Source organism: Mirounga angustirostris, unplaced genomic scaffold (assembly GCF_029215605.1).
Source record: "Mirounga angustirostris isolate CCGP_5_RB_7025 unplaced genomic scaffold, mMirAng1.0.hap1 SCAF_4, whole genome shotgun sequence".
Classification (NCBI taxonomy): Eukaryota; Metazoa; Chordata; class Mammalia; order Carnivora; family Phocidae; genus Mirounga; species Mirounga angustirostris.
In genome coordinates this window covers 180461332-180482107 of record NW_026991712.1, presented here as the reverse complement: position 1 = coordinate 180482107, position 20776 = coordinate 180461332, and the positions used below count along the sequence as shown (strand labels likewise).

Sequence of the window (20776 nt, the reverse complement as noted above, 5' to 3'; positions counted from 1 at the left end):
GACCACGCAAACAGTAAGTGATAGAGCTCCCATTCACATCCTCGCTTGTCAGATTCCAAAGCTCAGGTTCTTGGCCACCATGCTATTACTGATGTATCAGTCAGGATAAGCTGTGTTATGCTGTGCTAACAAGCAAGCAGCTCCAAAATCTCAGGGGCTTAACTTGGCATCCTTTTATTTCTTGTTCTCTCTGCGCATCCTGTGTGAATCCACTGTTGTAGTTGCTCAATAACCAGAGATGATGAAGGCTTTGTCTCAATATACATCACGTCTACTCATATTTAATTAGCCTGAGGTCATCATATGGCCACATCTAACTTTAAAACAAGGGTGTTAGGGGCTGGCCGGGGTGGGGGTGGGGGCAGTGCAATCCTGTCAGGTGCCTGGGAGGAGAGGAGAGCTGTAGTATTTTGGGTATAGCCTCAGTGATTTTTCCCCAGCTTTGTTGAGATATAATTGACATGGAGCATTGTGTAAGTTTTAGCCCTAATGAGGTAATACAACTGTCTTGGTTTCTGATTTGAGTCACAGGTTTTTTTTAAAACCATCTTTGGGTAACTCAAGTTGTTCCTGGTATTTGAAACTTTCTATCAACATAGTAGCTCATGATTGCAGCATCTCTACATCCTGATCAGTGATCTAAAGTATTGCCAGTAGCCTGTAGCAGAACAATTTGGCAACTTAGCCTTCTAGACTTTTAAAAAGTTTTATGTAGTAAAATAACAAAAGTGGTTTTTAATCACTGGATGCTGCAGATACACCCTGAGAACTGTGATAAGCCAACCATAGTTGCATCATCTCCGCTGTTCTGGATGTTCATTCGTTCCCCCGTTGTTCCTGTGTACACTGCACCCCAGCATGTTGTGGATTCTGCAGTGAACCAGACAGGCAAGGGCTCTGCCCTGCAGCTTACCTAGTCAGAGAGAGACAGTTGAAAAGCAGCAGACGAGACAATTTCAGCTCGTGAAAAGTGCCTTGCAGGCAGTGAAACCCAGTAGTGTGGTAAAGAATGATGAATGAAGGCAGGGGAAGGTTCTTTGGATTCCACGGTCAGGGGAGGCTGTTCTGAAGAGGTGACTAACAATTAAAACAGAGACTCACGTGATCGCCAAGAATCAGATATATGAAGATCCAGGGAAAGAAAAATCTCGGTAGAGTGAGCCAATAATGAGTGCAAAGGCCCTGAGGTGGGAGTGAGCTTGCTGGTTCAAGGGCACAGCAGAGCAGGCTGGGGGCTGGAGCTTGGCGAGCATCAGGGACTCTGGGACAAAATGAAGTTGGGGAGGGGCAGGGGTCAGATTCATAGAGCCTTAAGGGCCATAGAAAGAAGTTTATATTTTATTCGAATTGCAGTGGAAAGCCACTGGACCGTGACATCTGTATTCCATTTTTTAGAGCATCACCTTTATCTTTATTGGGCATGAGATAGCAATAAGCTTGTTTATTATTCAGATTAACACCGTATTTGAGGTTAGTTTCTCCAGTTGGACAATTTAATGGGCCTGCCAGCTTTGTGAGAGAGGGCACTCTTTTATGTGTTTCAGAACTATTCGATATATTTGTTTTCCAGAGACGGTGTGAAGGTTTTCTTGTTCTGTGTCCTCATCTCTTTATTGTTTTTGTAGTCATACTCATTCCTTAACCAAACACAACTTAGTGCTGTTTCGATAAACTGAAGGTTGTTTCATCCCCCTTGCCCCATTGTTTGCTCCCAGAATAGTAGCTAAGAGTCTTGTTTGCAAGTTTAAACCAAGAAGAGTGGTTCATAGAATTTAAAGTATTAGCACTCTGCTTCTCGGATATCTTTTGCTGCTAACAGCAATTAACTGTGGTGATTATCATTAGTCTGTTGCAGAATAATACGATCTTAGTGTGAATATACTATGACACATTCTCAGTGCGAAGCCATGTTCAGTCTGATCTCCTCTGCCAACCACTGCTGTCGCTCTCCAGTGTTTTGATTAAGTTGAATATTTAAGAAACTAGGTGCTTTAATTAAATAGATTACAACAGATACAATAATTTATGGTCGTTTTCTGGGTGGAGTATGTAAAAAGAGTTACTGATATAAATTTAGATGAAATACCAGTAAAACTTGCTTATGTTTATATTTTTAAAAATAAAGACATTCGTGTGTACTGCCTATGTCAGATGGTACGTGCAGCCTCGTCACAGAGGCCAGTGCCAGGGTCATGCCACATGGTGCTGTGTAGCGGAGTTAGCCTCCCGATTCCGGGGGTATCTATCTAAGAGGTGGGGGGTGGTGTAGGGATTGGAGCAGGCTGGTTCTAAGGCTACCGTGTGCCTGGAGCAGAGCAGATGAGGGAGGAATGAGTGGGCAGAGAGGTGTGCGCTCAGCTCGTGGTCATTGTGAAGATCAGAGTAGACTTTGCCTGGGGAGATGGGAAATTTGTTGGAGGGTTTTGAGCAGAGGAATGCTTGGGTTGGGTCAGAAAAAAATCTTGAAAGAAAAAAATATTTTTTTTCTTGGCATCAGTATTTTTATCCTTTATTTTCTGGGACCGTTAAAGTTTCATTTGAACATGATTTAAATAGAGTGTAGAAGTCATTTACTTTTTTTTACTTTATAGATTTTATTTGTTTATTTATTTGAGAGAGAGAGAAAGCCGGAGGGAGTGGGAGAGAGAATCTGAAGTAGACTCCACGCTGAGTGCAGAGCCTGATGTGGGGCTCGATCCCATGACTTCGAGATCATGACCTGAACTGAAACCAACAGGTGGATGCTTAACTGACTAACTAAGCCACCCACGTGCCCTTATTTTACTTTAAAAACCAACTTTGAGGTATAGTTTTTGTGTATTAAAATGTACTGATTTGAAATCTTAAGTCTTAAGTTTGATAAGTACCTACATCCACAGCTCTCAAGATGTAGAATACTTCCACTGCCCCAAAAGGTCTTTCTTGCTGCTCTGCCGTTAGTATTCCCCCCGCCAGCCCCTGCCCCGGGCAAGCACTGATTGGCTTTCTGTCCTGTGGGTTGGTTTTTCCTGTGTTTCACATGAGTGGAATCATTAGCACTTGGTCTTTTGTGTTTGTCTCCTTGTGAGCAGTATAGTGTTTTTGAGATTCATCCATGTTGTTGTAGGTATCAGTAATTTATTCCTTTCACAGAGGACATTTTATGGGGGACCATCTGACCATGCAGGTAAATCTGTTTATAATTGTATTTCTAAAGATTGGGTGAAAACTTGGATGGCTTTCTATCCTTCATTTTAGGTTATCTTCCCCTTTTTTCCATCCTAGATCAATCGATCGATCGATCTATCTACATCTGTAGGTATAGAATACATAAGGTATAAAAAATTGAAACCACTTTTGCTGTTTTACCATATTATTAATACAGAATTACATTTTTATAAGTAATTATAAATGCAAATTTAATTTTTCAGACTTTTTAGAGAGACTTCCTACTAAGTAAGGTGATTCCTATGTGTTAGGACTTAAACCTCAATTAATGAATGTATAGTTCAGAAAATTAACATGTTTAATGATGGTGGCACTTAAATCTCATTTTGAATCATGTTTTCTACTAGATAAATTAGCAATTTTTATGAGATCTGGGGCCTTGTCTTTCTGAATGAAAATATATTATTTCTGAAATTTGAAAAAGAATTAGCAACTTGGATGACATTTCCTTATATAACTGTGGAAGGAACTATGGCAAGAAGGTTTATATTTTTTGTTATTCTGATATTAATGCTTTGATAGAGAAAAAGGTTATAGGATTATTTAGCTCTTCCTCACCTTTGCTGTCTGGTGACTCATATTCCACCTTCAGTCCTGCCTTGGCCACTCCAGCTATGTGACCTTGGGCAAGTCACTTGACCCCTTAGTATTTGCTCTCTTACCTTTTAAATAGACATAGTAGTGGTGGCCACCCCATGCGGTTGTGGTCAAATGAGTTAATAAAGGTAAAGGCCAATACCTGGCATGTAGGAAACACTGTGCAAGTGTCATCATCATCATTATTATTTTCAGCTAGTGACCAGGTGTGGATTCTGCCCAATAACATACTTTCTAAGCACTGTTAGTGCTTTAGTTCAGATCAAGGCATTGCTTGTGTGGACTATCACAGAAACCCCCTCATTGACCTCAGACTCCCTCATTGCTGACCGTGTCCCTCCCCGTGGGACCATTCTCTCTCTATAGGCCTAGAGTTCTGTATTCATACAACAACATAAACTTGACCACATAGGAAGTCAGAAAAGCGGGCAATTATCATGAGTTGTTTGGAAATTCTTCATGGGTGAACTAGGGTTTGAACTTGACCTGGAAGGCTGTAGAAGATACTGGTCAGAAGAATTGAAGGCAAGAAGGATCAGTGGTCTGGGAGCCCTGTCAGCTGAAAACCTGACCTGTGAAAGACCCCAAGGAGTTAGGAGGACCTCCAGAGAGTGGTGCCTGTAGGGACCAGGGAGGACATTTAAGAGTAAAATCGGGATTTTTCTGTGATTTCTTCTAGGAGAATTTTTTTTTTTCCCCCTTAAAGCTGTAGATAGACCAAACAAACTCCATTGACTTGAAAGGCTGTGGCTCCATAGTTTACTGCCTTGGAGGAAGGTGGTTTGAGATTTGACAGCTGTCTCAGCAATAACAGACTCACTAGGAGGCAGTAGAACCCTCCTTCTGGACAAAGGGAAGGGTTATGTCAGGTTGAGAAGAGCTCTCAGGTACCTAATTTGCCTCTCTCGAACCTTGAAAGACTCCGAAACCAGTAGAGTAACTACTGGGTTTTATTTCGAAAGTTTTTAGAAAGACTTCTGAACCAGATGCTTTTTAGAATGATTAATCAAGAAGGCAGAGGGGTTTAGAGAAGGTGAATATAGAAGAGACTGGAAACCAGAAAACCATCCCATCACATCTTGTCAGTCTCCTTTAGTGGTGTCCCATCGCTCTCCAGATGCACTCCAGTGTCTCTGCCCTGGCGTTCACGGTTCTGCAGGTTCTGCTTTCTCCCTGGCTCACTCTGACCCAGCCACAATGATCTCATTCTGTTCCTGAACATGCCAAGCCCTTTGTCTCCTCAGGATGTTTCCCTGGAATGCTCAGTCCTTAATACATGGCCATTCCCATCTTTCAAGTCCAAGTGTCTGTGTGTGTGTGATCTTCTCTTAAGATGCCCCCCGCCCCCATCCCCACAGCTACCCTAACTAGGACAGTGTCCGCTCCTTATCTGTTTATCACACTCTTTATTTCATGGGTCCCAGTGGGACACCCCATCAGGCGGGCAGAACCCGCTTGTCCTCGCTGCTGCTTTCCTCAGGCGGCGCAGTGCTGGTTCATGGGGCACACGTTGGACATGTGTAGGATGAGGAGACTGCTGGGTTATTTCAGATTGGAAGGATGATGGAAGCAGTGGGAATTGGAGAAAGGGCTAGGATATGACAGTACTTTGAGCTCCCCAGCAGCGTTTGACCTTTGACATCTCCCCCTTCCTCAAACCTTTTCCCCAGCCTTTCTGACATCCTGTTCTTGGTGCCCCTTCTTCCTCTGTGACGTTGCTCCTGGCCTTGTCTTCTGCTCTTAGAGAGTGGCATCCTGAGGGCTTTGTCCTCGCTTGTGTCTTGGTCTCTGATCTCATCCGCTCTCCTGGACTCCATTACCAGTTGAGTCTGCGCCCTCGTACAGTCATCTCTGTGCACCCAGACTTCATGGCACTTGACTGCCGGATACGTGTTTGTTTCCAGCAACCACCGCTCAGAGCGAGGCATCCTGTATCGGGCACCTGGTGCGGTGATGAGTGACCTAGAACCTGCCCCCTGTGTCTGCAGCCTAAACTTGCCTCTGGTGGAGAGGCCATTAAACAAGCCAGCCAGTCAGTGCTTACAAAGTGCAGAGTGCCCCGAGAGGTGGAGAGTGTGCTAATGGAGCCTCGGGGGAAATCCTGCTCCTAGGACAGTGGGGACAGGCTTCCTTAGGGTAGGGCGGAGGCCTCGGGCACCCTGATGGATCTGGCCTTGTTGGGTCTCAGCCCCACCATGCCAGCGCTTCAAGTAAAGGGGAGGAACTCTGCTGCTTTTCTTTCGCACCTGTGCAGGAGCTTGAAAGGGGCGCAGACAAGAAGTTGTTGCCTTTAATTGCCTTTGAATCTACTTATCCCAGTTTATTCTGATACATTTTCCTTGCTCTCCTTTAGTGATTCACAGTGAAACCCTTAATATGAAACTCCCCCCTTGTGGAGCAGCCCCTCCAGTCATAGTGGAGAAGGAGGGAGGAGGCAGGATGCGGATGTGTGGGCCCGGCCCTCCTTCCTCGATTTCCTCTTGGGTCCCTACATTCTCTCCATGTGGTCTCTCAGAATCTCTCTTGTTCTCTGCTTCTCAGGCCTGAGGTGGGAGGTGCCCGAGGAGCAGAGGTGGTCTGTTTAGTGCAGTAATCCTCCAGCTTTTTGTCTATGCGGATTAGATCAGTGGATATTTACCATGTTAGAAATGGAAACACATTTGTTTTTTTAAAGCTTAACTTGGGGTTTGAGCTCAAAGACTTTGAGATCAAGAGTCCCATGCTCTACCGACTGAGCCAGCCAGGCACCCCTTGAAACAAAAATGTTAATTGGAAGTATAGAATCACAGGAAGTTGCAAAAGTAGTACAGAGTGTCCTTGGACTCTTCTTCACTCAGCTTTACCCAGTGGTGTAACATCTTTATTACAGTATCAGAATCAGGAAATAGACCTAGTTCAGGAGTTAGTTAGACTACAGGCTTTATTCATAAATCAGAAAATTTTAAAACACAAGATCAGAAGCTACTTATCCCAGCCATCCCAGATCCATTAGCTAGTGGAATGGATGACATCATCACTTGTCACGACCCCTGGAAAACTCCCCTCTACACATCTGAGGATGAAGAGGACAAATGACATCTCAGCGTTATTGTAAAAGTAGCCCTGACCTCGTGGACCCCCGACAGGTGGCCCTAGATGAGGCCCCGCTGGTTTAGTGGTTGGAATGTGGACTCTGGAGTCCATCTGGATTTTGTCTTGGCTCTGCTACTTTAAAACCACGTAGCTTGGGATAGTTACTTGAAAGGACAGCTCTGTGGCATAGTATTTGAGAATCTAGACCCTGAAGCCTGACTATCTGGGTTTAAATGCTAGCTCTGCCACTTACTAGCTGTGACTGTGGGCAGGTTTCAGTTTCGTCTGGAAAGTGAAAGTACCCACTACCAGAGTGGTGGGGCAAGGATTAAATGAGGTGATGCATAGAAAGAGCTTGGAATCGTGTCTGAGTGGAATCCTGAGTATCTGTCCATGTTAGCTGTGATTTTTGTGAGGTAATACAGGAAAGATGGTTAGCCCAGAGCTTGGCTCAGAGGAGGGAGTAAATGTCCTACTCCTGAAGCTGCCCCCACCATCCAGCATGGGGAGGTCATCCGGGGCCAAAGGGAAGGTATTAGGTATCAGGGAAAGGAAAAGAGAGTTTGTCTAAAGAGCTCCGTGAGGAGGGGGCCTGGATCAGCTTTATTAACCATCATATCTTCACTGCCCAGCGCAGTGCCAGCCTCAGCCAGCTCTCAGGAGATGTTTGTTAGTGATCGAGGGATGGACTGAATGAATGAAAGAGAACTGCTCCTGGCCATGAATTGGGGAGGGGAGGCGAGGGAAGGGGGTATTGACTTTCTTTGAGTTTGAGTTAGGAAGTTGGAGACATTGATTTAATGAAGATCGATTGATAATAACTGAGTAACTTATTAAATTAGCTTAAATTTAATACATTAGATTTAACCCACACTGCTCCAGATCAGTTCACTGATACATGTTTGGAGGCTATACTTCACTGAGCAGTGAAATAACGAGTTCTTATGTTTCCTGTTATGTAAAAGGAAAGCAGAGAAGTCCTTGTAACGTCCTCTGTGCTTACGACAGTGATCAGTGTCAGAAACCCTGGAAATGGGAACGTGCCTTTATTCCGGGACAGCAAGGATGGGGTGCTGGGGGGCTATTGGCCACCCCAGAGGAAGGAGCAGCCAAGGTTCCTTTGTGGAGCTTGCAGTTTGGCCTCTGGTTGGTCACCTTCTACTCCTCATAGTCTGTGCAGTTCAGCAGGTGATTGATTTCTCAGGCACTTCCCCTGCCCTCCTCTCCTACCTCAGCTCCATCTGCTTTTCCCTCACCTTCTCTGCCCTGGACACATTGGTCTTTTTTGCCTATCTGTTCTCTGAGCACACCAGGCTTGCTGGATTACCAGTGCCCTTGCTGATTACCTTTCTGGGCGTGTTTGTCCTCCATACTCTCACACAGTGCCCTTCCCATTTCTAGAGAGGTCTTCTGAAAGCACTCTGTCTGTCTAAAATAGCACCCTTTCCATCTCCATCACTGTGTTCCCTTCTTGTGCTTGATTTTTCTTCAGAGCATCAATAAGTACCAGGCATAATATATCCTTGCTTGATTTTGTCTGTCTTCCTCACTAGAGTGACACATTGTTAAGGCAAATGAGATGCTTAAAACATTGCCTGGCGCGTTGAAGGCACTCAGAAATTGAGAAGATGCTGCAATTTCTTTTAGAAAAAAATTAATCTGGGGAATATTCCCAGGATCAAATTGTGATCTTATATATAAGATCATATATACATATACATATATATATGTGTGTGTGTGTGTATGTATGTATGTTTCTGTAAATGAGATCCCAGTTTATAAGTGTGTGGGGGAGAGAAATCTTCTCTTAAAAATTCTTTTCTTCCAAAGATTTACTTGTAAATTGGCTGCTGGGAATTGAGAGCATGTATCACATTTTCTAAAAAAGAATTCTTTTATTGACCTAGAAATATACCTACCTCAAATTCAAGAAATTCAGGCACACATGGAAAAAATGCTTTCTGATTGATGACCCTGCTATTTTATTTATTTCTAGCTCTCCTTTTTCTAAAAAAAGATTAAGTCCATTTACAAGAATTATGTATTCATTCAAGTATTTAAGTGACAACAAACATGTCATGTCTACTGCTAAGCATTGGGAATGCAACATTGAATAAGATAGACACCATCTGTCTTCATTGTAGTTTATCAGGGGAGATATATTAAACACATAATTATACAAATAATTACTTAAAATTGTGGTAAGAGCTGTGAAGGAAAAATAAGGAAAAGGAGAGGCAGTTTCCAACCATAGGCACTGCTGCTGGAAAGGGGAGAGGAAATTCCTGGAGCTGGCCAGGGTTGACTTGGTGTGGTTTGAGGTCCTTGAATTTTAGTTGTCTTGTGCGAAGGATACGGACATAAACAGAAAAAACGCTTTCCTCCACTAGTTAAATGAGCCCAAATTTAAAAACATGGGCTCACTGAAAGCAGGTAAATAAGTGCACAGGAATTTGTCTTATCTTTTTCCAGTGGCAGCGCTGCTGAGGTTTTTTATATTCATAGGTGTATCAGAAATGTAAACGTACATGGTCTCCATATTACACTCAAGTTACACATTTCCTGTGGGAATGTCAGCCATCTCCTGACACTTCCTTGGAAGTTTGGAGGTTTTAAGGCACAGGTTCTCAGATTATATTCCGCAGAATATTTTTTTTTTTCTAGCTTTATTGAGGTATAATTGACAAATTATAAGATATTTAAAGTGTATGTTGTGGTATTTTGATATATGCAACCATCTAGTTAATTAACGCATCATCTCTCATATTTATCTTTTTTTGGTGAGAACATCTAAGTTCTACTCTCTTAGAAAATTTCAATTCTATAATACAGTGCTATCAACTATAGTTAACGATGTTTTACATTAGATTCTCAGACCATATCCAGGAGAATCTTAACTGGAAATGGCACAGTGGTTATGAACTTGGGCTCAGGGTCAGACAGACAGAGGTTCAAATCCTGGCCTTGAGCAATTTAGACAACTTCCCTAAGCTTCAGTTTCTTTCATTGTGTGTGTGTGTTGGGGAGGGTTAGGGGGAAGCCGGGGGTGGGGGCTGCAGTGACAGTCCCGGCCCCTTGAGCTGTTTGGAGTAAATGCCATCAGGAGTAAATGCCATCATGCGTGGAAGACTGTTAGTACAGTGCCTTGCACTGAGGCCCCAAGGAGTTTCTCAGGAAATATTAGCTCGTTAGTCCTAGTGCCTGGAAGGATCGGTTAGAGTAGCTGACAAACTGTCTTTTCAAAGCTCTTGGGGAAGTTAAATGGTGTCAAATCCTTTTAAATCTTAGAATAGGGTCCCATCTGAGGAAGGAGAAGAAAACTCCCTCACTCTGCTTTTTAATGGGCACATGCTGATAGGATTCAGAGTTTTGGCTAAGTACTTCTTAATATTGCTTAATTTATCACTGTTTAATTACTATGTAGCCTAGGATACCGACTACCAATTTAATACCTTTTCCTCCATTGGAAAAAAAATTATTCATATTGCCAAAATAATCGTTTATAGATTAAAGTTTTAAAAATGGAGGTACTATATTTAAAAGTGACACATTTGTGTGCTAAATGTATTCACATTTTAGCTAATTAAAAATATCATAAGACCCATTTTCTGGGGGCAGTTTTGATATTCCCGTGTTTTGGGAGGCATTTAACTTGTGCTTGGTGACATTGTCAGGACCAAGCTATAGATCCAGCAGGATCAAAGCATTCGTGCTTCTGAAGGGGCCACAGTCGGCTTTGCCCTGTTGGAGAAATGAATCAGTCTGTAGATGCCCACTTGTGTGCGTTCCAGCTCAGAGCAGACCAGGGAGCAGACTTGCGTAATGAGCTGCTCATTGACATGGGATTTGTTTCTCTTGAAGCAGGCTCTTGATACTAAAAAGAGAAGAAAAAGCGAAATGTTGGGAGTGCACAAATTTGGATGATATTCTCACCTTTGCACAAAATACTCTTAGATCTGTAAGAGCTTCGTTGTAGGAAAATTAACCTCTTTAGGTTGGAGTTGGCTTTTTGCCTACTTTGCTTTCTTTGAAAGTCCTTGAGAAATGATTCCCTTGCAGTGAAATAGAAAACACCTAGACTGTAGAACCCATCGTTCTTTTTTTTTTAATTTATTTTTAATTTATTTTATTTTTTAAAGATTTTATTTATTTATTTGACAGAGAGAGAGACAGCTAGGGAGGTAACACAAGCAAGGGGAGGTGGGAGAGGGAGAAGCAGGCTTCCCGCCAAGCAGGGAGCCCGATGCGGGGCTCGATCCCAGGACCCTGGGATCATGACCTGAGCCGAAGGCAGACGCTTAACAACTGAGCCACCCAGGCGCCCCTGAACCCATCGTTGTTAGTGGTGTTGTGATATGCACATCAGTTCTTTGGGGCATATGGGATAAGAGTTAAAAAACACTTGATTTTCCTTTGATTGAATGTTAATTTTAAAATAATAGTCATGTTTTACCAGTTGGCTCAGATTTCCCCTTTCGGTTCCCTTATATTCATACCTAATAGTAATCTTATTTCTTAAGATTAAAGTGAAAACTGGTTAGTAATGTATAAAATTCTATTTCTTAAGACTGTGATATTCTGGCGACTTTGCTATTAGTGACTTGATACAAGTGGTAAATTACGGTTTCCTGGAAAGGTCACATTTCCATTGAGGGCCCAGAAAAAGTTGTAGTGTTCTGATTGGAATATTCAAGCCCCTGTTAAAGGGGGTGTTGTTGCCGGAGCGATGAAAGCATAGATGGGGTGAGAGGTCCTTTACAGTGTGTGCCGAAAGTATTCTTTTAAGTAGGGAGTGTTGGTTTTTATTTTTTAAATGTTCTAAAATGGGGCGCCTGGGTGGCTCAGTTGGTTAAGCGACTGCCTTCGGCTCAGGTCATGATCCTGGAGTCCCGGGATCGAGTCCCGCATCGGGCTCCCTGCTCGGCGGGGAGTCTGCTTCTCCCTCTGACCGTCCTCCCTCTCATGCTCTCTGTCTCTCATTCTCTCTCTTGCAAATAAATAAATAAAATCTTTAAAAAATAAAAAAATAAAAAAAAATAAATGTTCTAAAATGCTGATGGTAGCCTTTGACTTAAAAGTAAGCTGAAGCTGTATTGTACTTCCAGATTCTGTGGGAGTTTAAAATAGTATGGTGCCAGATATTTACATATTTTGAGAATGACTACAGGTGGCTGGAACAAAATAGATTAACACAGACTTGCTTGAAGGTGGCGGTAGTTTCCTTTGGAGACTCACAAACAGCCATCACAGCAGCTCCTGAGATGTTCCACAGCATGGTCGTCTTGGTCTGGCTTGCCAGCTTCAGGTTTCAGTTACAGTTTTGCATATTTGCTTATTGGACCAGAAGAGAAAAAAACGCTAACTGGGTTTGCTTCCCTCTGCTCTGATCCTTCTGTTTCTTGACTTGCAGAACACTGAGCCTGTTGCAGCTGCTGAGAGCCTGGCTGAGGTACCTGAACATGTGCTTCGAGGACTTCCAGAGGAAGTGAGGCTTTTCCCATCTGCTGTTGACAAGACTCGGATTGGTGAGGACCAGGGTCCCAGAAGGAGACGGGGAGGGGATGGGAGAGCCACCTTTATCCAGGCATCCTTTGGGAGCGTTTAAGGTAGGGAGCTCATCATCAAAGCGACAGATTTACACTTAGACTTGGAAGATTATGTGGAATTTCTGCATTTTCCAGTCAAGAATCCAGGGTGGACATAGATTATAAAACTAAACCAGAAATACCCACACGCCCACCTACCATCCTTTGTGACTTAGCCCGAGTATTTCCTTCCACTGTCTCCTCGGGGCTCTTCTTCCTACTGAGTGTATTGTTCCCTCCTCTCTGATTTCACTGGGACTTGAGTGTGAGTATGCTGTTATATTTAATTCCATTATTTTGTATTTGTTTTCACATCTGCCCCTTTTATTGACTGTGTGTGCCTTCATTTCTTACTTACCTCTGTCTCCAGTACCTGACATGTTCTGGACCTCAGTAGGTGCTTGAATGAATGACGACCTGAGTGTATCTGAATGCTTCTGGCTGGATTTTCTCATCGAATGCAAACCCAGCTTTTATGTATTTGGTCTTGTTTTTGTGCCCTAATCTTTAGACAGAAGGCTAATAAGGAAGTAAATTATAAAAATTTAGTCAAAGTACCGTTTTGGAATATATCATGTTTGTATCCCTTTTTGTTTTTAAGATGTATTTCTGATATTCCAGCTTATGTGTATGTGTGTGTGAATAAATTGTTAATAAATGCCTTTCCTAATTCTCATCGGAAAATTTTTCACTAAGTCACTTGAGCACTTGCCTTGCATCATTCACATGAAAGTGGTTGATTGTAGAGCTCCACTAATTGATTGTTAGCTCTGTTATCAAATTGGATTCACAGACCTACAGAAGAGTGAAATTTGAACCTCCTAGCTGGACAGGACTGGCTCAGCCTCCACCTTCCTTCTGTGCATCTTCTGAGAGCAGAAGATGAGGGAACGTGTCCAGAGGGCTTTTGTCAGTGGGCGTCACCTCTGGGTGCTGGTTCCTTGACTCCAGGTCTGTCTCCCGCCATTTTGCCCGCTGGTTCTTCAGCCTGTGTGCCTGCCCTCTGGTCAGTGCCTAGAGCCCGGAAACGGCCGAGGAATACGGCGGAGCAGCGGCACGTGTGACTCTGGGCCGTTTGAAGTTCTGCCAAGTGAGTTGTTACAGCCCCTGAGGTTTCAGGAGACTTAGCTGGAGAGGAGAGGGTGTTGCACTTTGAGCAAACAGACTTCAAAAATACCATTCATAAATCGGCATTTCCAAACCTTTATAAAAGCAATTCATTTTCATTGGAGACCATTTGAAATCTGCAGAAAAGTAGAAAGAGGAGTTTAAAATGATTTCTAGTTTCACTCCTTTCTCATCTTTTTTCTCTTTAGTTGTGATTGTGCTCTTCTCCGGGTATTTGTGATTGTACCATCTGGTTAATTTTACATGTAAAAAATAGAAACAAATGTAAAACATTTCTTTCCTACTTACAAAACAAAGGTTCTTTACAGACTATTTGGGAACTACAGAAGAATATAAAGAAGAAAAATAATCTTCGTCGAAGACTTGATTTCATTTGACTTCACTTGCTCTCCATTGATCTAACATTATCTTGCTAGCCTTTTAACTTTTTTGTGAAACAGAGTTCACTTTAATGCTTCAATCTTTAAAATAACCACAATAACATTATAAAAATATTGGTTTTATTTTCCAGGTGTCTGGGCCACTAAACCAATTTTAAAAGGCAAAAAGTTTGGGCCATTTGTTGGTGATAAGAAAAAAAGATCTCAGGTTAAGAATAATGTGTACATGTGGGAGGTAAGAAAGAATTCTGGCTCCTTGTTTATCAGTGTTCTGTACATTTTTTAAGAAATCATTCTATTCTCTCAGGATTTGACATTTTGAAATTAAAAGTCATCTTCATGTGTTTTTTTTATTTTTTATTTTTAATAGTTTTTTTTTTTTAAAAGAGTTTATTTATTTATTTGAGAGAGAGAATGAGAGAGAGAGAGCATGAGAGGGGGAGGGTCAAAGGGAGAAGCAGACTCCCCACTGAGCAGGGAGCCCGATGCGGGACTCGATCCTGGAACTCCAGGATCATGACCTGAGCCGAAGGCAGTCGCTTAACCAACTGAGCCACCCAGGCGCCCTCTCATCTTCATGTGTTCTTTAACATCAAGAATATACATTTTTTACTACACTTGATCTTAGCCAAAAGGTCAAGACGTGAAGAATATATATTTTTTAAAGATTTATTTATTTTAGGGAGAAAGTGTGTGTGTGTGGGGGAAGGGCAGAGGGAGAGGGAGAAGGGAAGCAGACTCCCTGCTGAGCCAGGAGCTGACCTGGGGCTTGATCCCACAACCCCGAGATCATGACCTGAGCCGAAACCAAGAGTTGGGTGCTCAACCGACTGAACCACCCAGGCGCCCCTCAAGAATATTTTTATTAAAGAGAAAATGTGTTTCTTTGGACACAGCTGCTGTTTACATTTGTCTTTTGAAGCTGCTTGGCTGTCCTCAACAATAAATGTCAAATCCCCTTTTTATATTACCTTGTTCAGGGTGTTTTGCAGGATAGCCAAGACTTTGGTCTGTCACTTTGCAGGCTTCCAGATAGATACCATAAAAGACACTCCGCGGTGGCCACAAATAAAACACTGTTAGGGTCTTCTCTGTGTTTTAGAAAATAAACTCTGTGTTGCTGGAATATTCAGAGTTGGATATATTTAGCACATGGCACATTTATATAGTGCTTTGGACTCCTCAGAAGGCTTTAATTTTGTTTATTTCACGTCCTCACGAGGATGCTGGAGGACTGCGCAGAGCATTAGCATATTTCTTAGAGAGGTGAAGCTGTCAAGGGCAGAGGTGCAGTGCTCCTCCCTGTTGAGAGTGGTGTTGATGCAGAACCAGAACCCATGTCTCCTGCCTGACAGTGAGGCATTTAAAAGTGTTTCATTGGATTGCCTGGCTTCAGATCCTACCTTTAGCTTTGTGACTCTCTGGGTACTTAACCTCTGGGCCCCAAAACCCTCAATTTAAAAATGGGGTTAATAAAAAATACCTCATTAAGATAGCCGTGAAGATAAGGCAGGTTGTTACTGTTTGCTGGAGCACTGCATGCAAATTCAGCATTTAGTTCAGATCAGGTGTTCTGGGGAAGCTCCGTATGTTCTGATAGGATCTCAGTTGGTGTGACTCCTTTTCAAAACAAGTGAAGTTTTTCGGTGGTTAGAAAAGCATTTCTATCAGATGGTCTTAAATTGACTCACATCTGTTTCACATGTAAACATACACAGGCCTAAAAATAAAATCTGCCTAGGAAATGTCTGGATACTTTCCATCAAGAAGTTCTGTGACACTTGTGCATCTGAGGTATGTTGCTGTTGTTTTCAGTGTGACCAGCAATGTTTCTTAACTTGAAGATTCCTACAGTTTCTTCCAGTAATTTTGAGTTTGTTTGTTGTGAGTCCCTTACAATAAATCTGATGACAGTTAACCCAAGGGGCCTTAGGGAATGAGGATTTAGCATGAGAATAATCACAGTATGCTTTTTCACTACTTCTGAAGTAAAAGAGTGCTATATTTGTAGAACTGCCCAGCCAAAAAATGATATTAATTACTCAAGATAACGCTTGAATGATTAAAAATGTCTTGACCACAAAATTATGCCCCCAAATAAATGGTATTTTTAATTTTAGAAATTTCCCAAGGGAAACTAACAAATATGTTCCACCAGGTTAGCGCTAATCTTAGTGAGGATAATGTCTGGAAACCAGGAAATGCATTGTCTAGTTCTGTGTATATAATGCTAAGCTTGAACAAATGTCATGAATATTAATATTACACCTAAGTTTATTGTACCTATTTTACCCAACGTAACAATTGGAGAATTTTGGGCATAGTACATAAATTATTAATAGTGTCTTTTGTAGATTAAGCTTCATTTGTATTGAAATTCATATGTAGTATAGGTTTATACTCAGCTTGATGAATGTTGTAATTTGGAGTCATGACCTATTAGGGATTTGACTTCTACTTATAAACGCATTGCTACTGCGTTGTTAACTTAAGGTACTTGACTTGGATACCACTACAGTTGGTGAATCTTATGACATTGCCAAGTTCTTGTTAGATTTAAAGATTTAGTTCTTGTCAAGGCTGGCTTTTCCTTCTTGCGATTAAAAAAAAACAACTGGGGGCGCCTGGGTGGCTCAGTTGGTTAAGCGACTGCCTTCGGCTCAGGTCATGATCCTGGAGTCCCAGGATCGAGTCCCGCATCGGGCTCCCTGCTCTGCAGGGAGTCTGCTTCTCCCTCTGACCCTCCCCCCTCTCATGTGCTTTCTCTCTCTCATTCTCTCTCTCTCAAATAAATAAATAAAATCTTTAAAAAACAAAACAAAACAAAAAAACAACTGGATATCATTCAGATAGTTCCGACTACAAGGTATGTATTCCATACAGAAACCTGTAAGCCTTCTGCTCTGTTAAAAGTAGATATATCTGACATGTATATAGAAGTATGCATTAGGCAAAGTATAGGAAGCATCAATTAGAATGTATATATTTTAAAGAAAAAGAAACACCAAATAAAATTTAGTATATCCCCATTAATTTATTCCAACCTTGGTGTTAGCCTCAGACTTGCATCAGAATGCCTCTTATTAACGTAACAAACAGCTTATCATTAAAATCTCATCTTGGCATTTGTTCTTCCATTAAAGCCCCTTAAGACTGGCTTATCTTTTAGCAGCCTGGTCTCTTGCCCCAGCTAGAACTCCATTTTAAAGCTAATCTAAGACAAAGTGTTCAGTTGCTTTTCTTGAGCCCTTGATTATCTAACGCAGTCTTAAGTTCTCTAAGCTTTCACTGAAAACATGCCATTAAATCAGAAACAACAGGAGAGAAACAGTCAAATATCCTCAGGGTGAATGCACAAAACAGTCAGGTTCTCCTAAGAGGAGAGCATTCTTTGAGCAATTTCTGGAGAGGAACTGCTTGCTAGCCAGCTTAACTGCTGGACTCCGGTGTGATACTTGCTGTGAGTTCCCCCCACCCCCACATGCTGAGCCATCTGCAGTATTCTCACCTCTTCTGACAGAAGCCTTTCAGATTCACTTCCATGGGTCTCAGATCGCTTCCCATGAGATGAACTTCTGAGTTGTTTGCCTGTGAATTGTTCTGATAAGTTTTTTTTTAATAGACTATTTTTTAGAGCAGTTCTATGGTTTTTTTTTAGAGCAGGTTCATGGCACAATTGAGCAGGAAGTACAGAGAATTCCGCACACCGCCACCTCCCTCCACTATCGCAGCAGAGCGGTGCGTTTGTTAGACATTCGAGGGACCTGCACTTACGCAGCATTATCACTTAAAGTTCATAGTTTTCATTAGGGTTCATTCTTGGTGTACATTCTAATAAGTCTTTTTAAAATTATAAATGTAATACATGCTCATTGTAAAGTAATGTAAACAGTACCGAAAACTATAAACAATAAAGTAAAAATCATCTGTGAATATTTTGGTGAACATTCTTCTAAGTCTCTGCTTCTGTGTCTCTGTTTTTCTTCTGTCTCTTACGTACACTGGTACATATACAAACACCATATATAGACACTTCATGCAGTTGAGATCAAACAGCACATGCAGTTTTGTGACGTGCTTTTCTCTTTCAGTGTGCTGTAGACATATCCGTGTCAGATCGTTTCATCTGCATAATCATTTCTTATGGCCCCCTAGGATGCCATTGCATTCCTTCCACTGTTTAACCAGTTGAACATTTAAATAGTTTTAATCTTTTTATGATATTAACAGTTCTTCCAAATATGAAGCTCACTGTTATATATTTGTGTGCTCACTTGTCTGATTATCTTCTTAAGATAAATCCTGGAAGTATAATTGTTAAGTCCAAAGTTATGTACATTTTAATCTCTGGTGAATTTTGCTAAGAGACCTCCAGAAGGATTGCACTGATTTACATAGCCACCAAAAGTACATATTTTTTCCTAGCTTTTTAAAGCGAGTATTGTTAATCTTTTTCATAGTGTCCCCCCTTTCCCCCCGCCTCCAGGCCATTTCTTATAAATGAAAACCAATAGTTCACTGCTTCTATTTGCATGGCATTCATTTCGGCAACGACTTTTGAGTCAGGAATGGCGGGAATATGTAGAATTGTGTTTCAACTAAAATTGGTAAGTTATTTCTCTATAATGAGAGGACTTTAATTATTTAAAGAGGTGAATAACTTCTTATCGGTCTGCACTGTTAGCATTAGATGTTAGCAAGTGCATTCTCTAGTCTTTGCTAGCTCAACAGGTCTAATTTCAGATTATTTCCAGGTTAAAAATGGAGGCAAGACAGAAGAGAGTAGAGAAGTCAGTCAGCTGATCCTGTAGAACCTTTTTCCAGAAAGTATGAATCAGCTCTTCTTTCCAGCTTCTCACCTGCACCAAAGTAGTACCAGAGGCAAAGACCTGAGTCACATGGAAATGCACCTGCCACCTGTTCCTTATAGCCCTGCAGCTACGAGTGGTTTTTACATTTTTAAGTGGCTTAAACAAAAAAATGTTTCGAGACACATGAAAATAATATGAGATTCAGATGTTAGCTCATGAATCAAGTTGTATTAGAACATAGCTGCACTCATTCGTTTGCATGTTATCGATGGTTGCCGTGGCCCTGTGGTGGCAAAGTTGAGTAGTTGTGACAGGGCCCGTATAGCCTGCGAAGCTGAAAATACTTATTGCTGGTTCTTTACAGAAAAAGTTTGCTGAGCCCTGGTCTCAGTATGTAGAAAGGAGAAGCACTGGGAGTGAGCATGGCGCTGCTGGTGTCTTAGGCTTACTGTGAAGCTATGTGGTTAATAGCAATGGGAAGATTTTGAACTTGGTACTTAAAGTGAAGTAGCTGTAGAGTTGGTCATAGAAACTTCTCAGCCAATCGTATTCTTTTCAGAGGAACCTCAGGACAGATGAGGGCGTTGAAATATAGAGAATGAAGTGACCTTCCCAAATAAGTTAACTTGTGGTCAGATTGGCAGCTCAGTCTGGTGGAAAAAAAAAAAAAAGAAGAAACCTCTTTGGAAGTGTATTTACTCCCTTATTTAACCCCTGTTTCTGAAGCTTTTGCCGTGTGCTTTTACCACTGTCCTACGTTCTGGAGCACTGAGTTTGGCATATAATGTGTGCTATTTTATAGATTACTGGCGATATACACCATGGAGATTTTTGTTTGTGGAATAAAAGAATAGTGGAAGTGCCCTAAATCTTTGCACAGGTGAGAAATCTGAGTGTGAAGTGGCTTGCTTGATGGCTTAAAGCTGTCAGTCCTGGAGTCTGGCCTAGAGTCCAAGCTTCTTGATTGCCTATTCCATTCCTTTCCTGCTAGCAGAGCCCAGAGGTTCTTATTCTTTTTTATGTTGTGGGCCCTTTTGAAAATCTGCCCAGAAAATACACAGGTGCGCAATACATGTACAGTATGTGATATATGGTATATGATATATGGGGTTATACGGAATCCTTAAACATCTATAGCCCAGTGTTAAAATTTCTTTTTTTTTTTAAAGAAGGATTTATTTATTTATTTAATTTTATTTATTTATTTGACAGAGACACAGCGAGAGAGGGAACACAAGCAGGGGGAGTGGGAGAGGGAGAAGCAGGCTTCCCGCAGAGCCCGGAGCCCAACGTGGGGCTCGATCCCAGGACTCCAGGATCATGACCTGAGCTGAAGGCAGACACTTAATGACTGAGCCACCCAGGTGCCCCCCAGTGTTAAAATTTCTAATTTAAGAATAGAATAAGTTATTTTGTTGATCCATTGAATGTTGATTGGGACACCTACCTCAAACCTGTGAACGTTTACTGAGCATCTATCGTTGGGAGATTTTCCAGATTTATCTGTGTAGTTGTAGGTATGAAACTTGAAGTAATTCCAAAAGAGAGGTTCAAGGGTTAGTCAGTGCTGTCCTTTGGTAACCATGGCTGTGGTCCTGGACTCTGCAGGCTTGGGAGGCCCACCTGTTTAGTTTTTAAATTTGTATTTTAGGATTGCCTACAAGTTTGCTTATTATAGTAAAATGTGCCACCATATTTATTTTTCTTATTGTAGAATATTCAGAATATTTCAGATACAGTGATGTATTTATTTAAATAGTTCAAAAAAGAAGCCTTTGGTTTTCTAAAGCAATCTGAGAAGTGAAGTAGTTGGTACCAAAGATCCATTTTTGTACGTAGCCTCCAGAAAGTTATTTCTGTGGGGTGGCAATTTTACAGCCCTTAACAAGCCCTCCAAGTATCTAATCCTGTAGCTCAAGAACGACTGGAATGTGAACATAGCAAGAAGAAGGTGTGGTATTTTCCAGGTAGCAGTGTTAATAACTTATGAAGATGT

General features: G+C 41.7%; 1 protein-coding gene across 13 annotated transcripts in view; it reads left to right on the top strand.

Moving 5' to 3' along the window:
- The window catches only part of PRDM2 (PR/SET domain 2), a 118798-nt gene that overhangs the window by 18634 nt on the left and 79388 nt on the right, over window positions 1-20776 (top strand). For 8 of the 13 annotated variants that reach the window (XR_010411093.1, XR_010411088.1, XM_054513127.2 and 5 more), the window contains 2 exons: window positions 12287-12401; window positions 14101-14204. Coding sequence is in view for 6 of the 13 variants with exons in the window: in XM_054513127.2 (XP_054369102.2) it covers window positions 12287-12401; window positions 14101-14204 (219 nt within the window). In the remaining 7 variants the exon portion in view is untranslated. Of the gene's footprint in view, window positions 1-12286; window positions 12402-13412; window positions 13552-14100; window positions 14205-18455; window positions 18577-19645; window positions 19661-20776 lie in introns of those variants that run through there. The other 5 variants (XR_010411098.1, XR_010411089.1, XR_010411090.1 and 2 more) reach the window with 4 other exon arrangements.